General features: G+C 40.2%; 1 protein-coding gene across 3 annotated transcripts in view; it reads left to right on the top strand.

Annotated features, from left to right (window-relative positions):
* LOC105120483 (E3 ubiquitin-protein ligase UPL1-like) overlaps positions 1-4,033 on the top strand; it is a 16,598-nt gene extending 12,565 nt beyond the window's left edge. For all 3 annotated transcript variants that reach the window (XM_011018691.1, XM_011018692.1, XM_011018693.1), the window contains exons 9-17: positions 196-467; positions 557-834; positions 1,146-2,256; positions 2,339-2,485; positions 2,576-2,656; positions 2,739-2,964; positions 3,086-3,225; positions 3,469-3,575; positions 3,733-4,033. In XM_011018691.1, the coding sequence (XP_011016993.1) occupies positions 196-467; positions 557-834; positions 1,146-2,256; positions 2,339-2,485; positions 2,576-2,656; positions 2,739-2,964; positions 3,086-3,225; positions 3,469-3,575; positions 3,733-3,835 (2,465 nt within the window). In that variant the 3' untranslated portion in view covers positions 3,836-4,033. The remainder of the gene's footprint in view (positions 1-195; positions 468-556; positions 835-1,145; positions 2,257-2,338; positions 2,486-2,575; positions 2,657-2,738; positions 2,965-3,085; positions 3,226-3,468; positions 3,576-3,732) is intronic.
* Positions 4,034-4,679: the final 646 nt, after the last annotated feature.

The following is a 4,679-nucleotide window of genomic DNA, read 5'->3' on the forward strand; positions in this document are numbered from 1 at the left end:
CACCCCCCCCCCCCCTGGTTTGCTGTGAAAATCATCTCAAAACAATTATGATTCATCTGTTACATGCTTGAAGCTTTAGAGCTCTAATTCTTGATGGTGTATTTGAGGAGTTTCTGTGCTCTTTCTGATTTTTATCTTGTATTACTGGTGCATAGAGTAGTTAGTGTATACATATAAATTGTTGTTTATTTATAGGAGTTCCACCCTTGCTGTCTCGGCGTATCCTTGAGATGCTGACTTACTTGGCTCGCAACCATCCCTATGTGGCAAAAATTTTACTTGAGTTTAGACTGCCTCTCCCCGCACTAAGGGAGACAGATAATACTGAGCAGGCACGTGGCAAAGCTGTGATGATTGTAAGGGAAGATGATAGAAAGCAGCACGAGGAAGGATACATATCTATTGCCTTACTCTTGAGCCTCTTGAACCAACCTCTTTATTTGAGGAGTATAGCACATCTTGAACAGGTGATGCTTCACATAGTATTATGCTGGTTTTTAGATTCCTCATTGGACTGCAAAGTGTGGATATTGATTGACATGAATTCATTTTGCAGCTGCTTAACTTATTGGAGGTTATCATTGACAATGCTGAAAACAAATCAAGTTTATCAGATAAATCCGAGGCTGCCACTGAACAAACATCTGGCCCGCAAAATTCCAGTTCAGATGCTGACATGAATACTGAAGGTGGTGCTACCACTTTAGGCGTTGCTGGTTCATCTTCCGCCAAACCCACTTCTGGTGCAAATAGTGAATCAGATGCTCAAATCATACTGCTTAACCTGCCACAAGCAGAACTTCGACTTCTATGCTCATTGCTAGCACGGGAAGGGTATGATGTAACTTTAATATGCTTTTCAATGCCTTATGTGGTTCTTGTGCTCATTGATGTCAACAAATAATTGTTTATTATCTTTCTGACATTTTCTAGCATCATCTGCTGGGTCATGCATGGACTAGATATCATGGACTCCAAGTCTTATTTTTATTTCCTCAGTATGGCTCAGCTGACAATTTGTTGGCTCAACAAATTTAATGGCTGTTTTTCTATTGTCTGCGATTAGTATCATCATTATTTTAGAGGTTTAGGATCTATTATCAGATTTGCTCGGTGCCTTTGTCTTGACATGCTATGTTTCTCAGTTTGTCAGATAATGCTTATACTCTTGTGGCGGAGGTAATGAAGAAGCTGGTTGCCATTGCTCCAACCCACTGTCATCTATTTATTACAGAGCTAGCCAATGCTGTTCAAACTTTGACAAAATCTGCCATGGTTGAGTTACGCATGTTCGGTGAAGCAGTGAAAGCACTTCTCAGTACAACATCCTCTGATGGAGCTGCAATTTTGAGGGTTTTGCAGGCATTAAGCTCCCTTGTTACTTCACTAGTTGAGAAAGAGAAGGATCAGCATCTTCCTCCAGAAAAAAAGCATACTGCTGCTCTCGCTCTGGTATGTGACATCAATGCAGCCTTAGAGCCTTTGTGGTTGGAGCTGAGCATCTGCATAAGCAAAATAGAGAGCTATTCAGATTCTGCTCCTGATTTGCTACCGAGAACTTCTACATCTAAGACATCTGGTGTGATGCCTCCACTTCCAGCAGGATCACAGAACATCTTACCATACATAGAGTCCTTCTTTGTGATGTGTGAGAAGTTGCATCCTGGACAGCCAGGTTCCAGCCATGACTATAGTATTACAGTTTCTGAGGTTGAAGATGCGAGCTCATCTGCTGCCCAGCAGAAAACCTCAGTCCCTGGTTTGAAAGTCGATGAGAAACATGCTGCTTTTGTCAAGTTCTCAGAGAAACACAGGAAACTGCTTAATGCATTCATCCGTCAAAATCCTGGGTTGCTTGAGAAGTCTTTCTCACTCATGCTGAGGGTTCCGCGTTTTGTTGATTTTGACAACAAGCGAGCCCACTTCAGATCAAAAATAAAACACCAGCATGATCATCATCACAGTCCTTTAAGAATTTCTGTGAGAAGAGCTTACATTCTTGAAGATTCATACAATCAACTTCGCATGCGATCAACCATAGATTTGAAAGGGAGGCTGACTGTTCACTTTCAGGGAGAGGAAGGAATTGATGCAGGTGGACTGACGAGGGAATGGTACCAGCTGTTATCCAGAGTTATTTTTGACAAGGGAGCTCTGCTGTTTACAACAGTTGGCAATGAATCAACGTTTCAGCCTAACCCAAACTCTGTTTACCAAACAGAACATCTATCGTACTTCAAATTTGTTGGAAGAGTTGTGAGTACCATTTCTAGATGTTCTTGTTTGATTGCAATGTTGATTATGTATTTTCTAAATGACTCTCATCTATGTCTGGCAGGTTGGAAAAGCACTTTTTGATGGTCAACTTTTGGATGTCCATTTCACTCGATCCTTTTACAAGCATATTTTAGGAGTTAAAGTTACATATCATGACATTGAAGCTATTGATCCTGATTACTTTAAAAACCTGAAGTGGATGCTTGAGGTATGCTCAATGGCCATTAACCACCCCCCTAACCAACTATGTGTACACGTACTCTTTGAAACTTATTAGCCTACTCCTTCATGCTTGCAGAATGATATAAGTGATGTTCTGGATCTCACTTTCAGCATTGATGCTGATGAGGAGAAGCTTATACTGTATGAAAAAAATGAGGTAATGACTTTGCACTGACTTTGTAACCAAGACGTCATGGATGATGTATTTTTAATAATCAAGTTTGATGAACACAATGTAGGTGACGGACTATGAACTCATTCCTGGTGGGCGTAACATTAAAGTCACAGAGGAGAATAAGCACCAGTATGTTGATTTAGTTGCTGAGCATCGTTTGACAACCGCTATTCGTCCTCAAATAAATGCCTTCTTGGAAGGATTCACTGAATTAATTTCCAGGGAATTAATTTCAATTTTTAATGACAAGGAGTTGGAATTATTAATAAGTGGACTTCCAGATATTGATTGTGAGTTTTCCCCAATCTGTTGTCCTTGATGATATTTTTTCATTCCCTGCCTTCTATCCAAAAATTCTTGTGATATATGAAACAAGGTTCTAAAAGATTTTTCCTTGTTGATGTCTTCCAGTGGATGACATGAGGACCAATACTGAGTACTCTGGATACAGCCCAGCATCTCCTGTCATACAGTGGTTCTGGGAGGTTGTTCAAGGATTCAGCAAGGAGGATAAGGCTCGGCTTCTGCAGTTTGTGACGGGCACATCCAAGGTATTTTACTTTACACTTGTATGTATTTTTACAGATTCATGCCTTAGGGTTCTCAACTAGTTTCTGACAAGGGATTTTCTTGATCATTGACATCTCGATGAGATTGTAATATGCTTGCTAAAAAGTCCGCTTGGAAACAGATTCATAATCTTGGGTGATTGTTGTTGCATTTAGATCATTTTCCTGGATAAAAATGAGGGAACTCTTAAGAGGTCTAAGAATGGTTCTTTCTACTTCTTCCAGGTGCCTTTGGAAGGCTTTAGTGCTCTCCAGGGAATCTCAGGTTCACAAAAGTTCCAGATACACAAGGCTTATGGGAGCCCTGATCACTTGCCTTCGGCTCATACTTGGTAATCTTGTATTACAGTGGCTTTTTGTTTTTTTGTTAAGATTATATGCAGTAATGATGTCTCTGGCTGCATTCCTTCACTTCACTCCCGCAATTTAAATTTTTGTTGATGGGGAAAATATACATGAGATTCTAACCTAACCAATTGGTTCTTGCAGTTTCAATCAATTGGACTTACCGGAGTATCCTTCAAAACAACATTTGGAAGAGAGGTTGCTACTTGCCATTCATGAAGCCAGTGAAGGGTTTGGATTCGGTTAAGCTATGGGGGTATTGCAGAAGTTATTTGTAGATAATGTGTGTCACAGGCCATGATTAGAAAAGAATTCTGTGGCATTGAGATGTTGAGTTGAAACATGTTAATATACTGTACAGCCGTCCTATAATTGGCTATGGGAAATCCTTTGGCAGTTTTTCAATTTGCCAACCTGTGCTATTTGCTTGTGGTTTTCATTCTTACCTGAAATTTGTTTTGGGGCTTGTTCAGTGATTATGGCCATTGCAGGTTTTCTCAACGAGTTGAACGCGATAATCGCAGCCAATTCCTTGGTGTTGGGGGAGGACACCAGCTTCCATTTCGTGTCGCAACTCATGCTCTCCAGGCACCAAGGCTGCAAAGTAACTGCGTTGAACTTAAATTATTGAAAATTCATTTTACTTTTACAGGATTTTGTGGCGGGTGGGCCGGTGGGGTCATGACGTTCGATTCACAACATAATAAATTTTCGGAAATAAACATGGGTAGGGTTTCGGAAATAAACATGTTTGGTTTCTGGAAAGGGAGGTGAAACTCAATCTCCTTGTGAGCAAGCTCGATTTCCTTCGTCATTAACACGGCAGTAGGACATGGATCAATGAAACTTCATTCCAAAAATTTCCTCGTAATTTTCTGTTTCCAAATTTACAAGTCATGGTCATCAGTTATTAATCTTAGCGCCGATCAAAAGACAAGGAAATATAGAACGAAGAGTGAAAATCATAATAAAGAAACTAACCAATACTATCATCAAACTAAAGCTATCATGGCCAGGAATCTACCATCAAATTTAAAATTTGCAGTGCTCGGCCTTGATTAGGGAAACTTGCGGGAAATTCTAAAAGTGAT

Source organism: Populus euphratica, unplaced genomic scaffold, assembly GCF_000495115.2.
Source record: "Populus euphratica unplaced genomic scaffold, PopEup_1.0 scaffold6.1, whole genome shotgun sequence".
NCBI lineage: Eukaryota > Viridiplantae > Streptophyta > Magnoliopsida > Malpighiales > Salicaceae > Populus > Populus euphratica.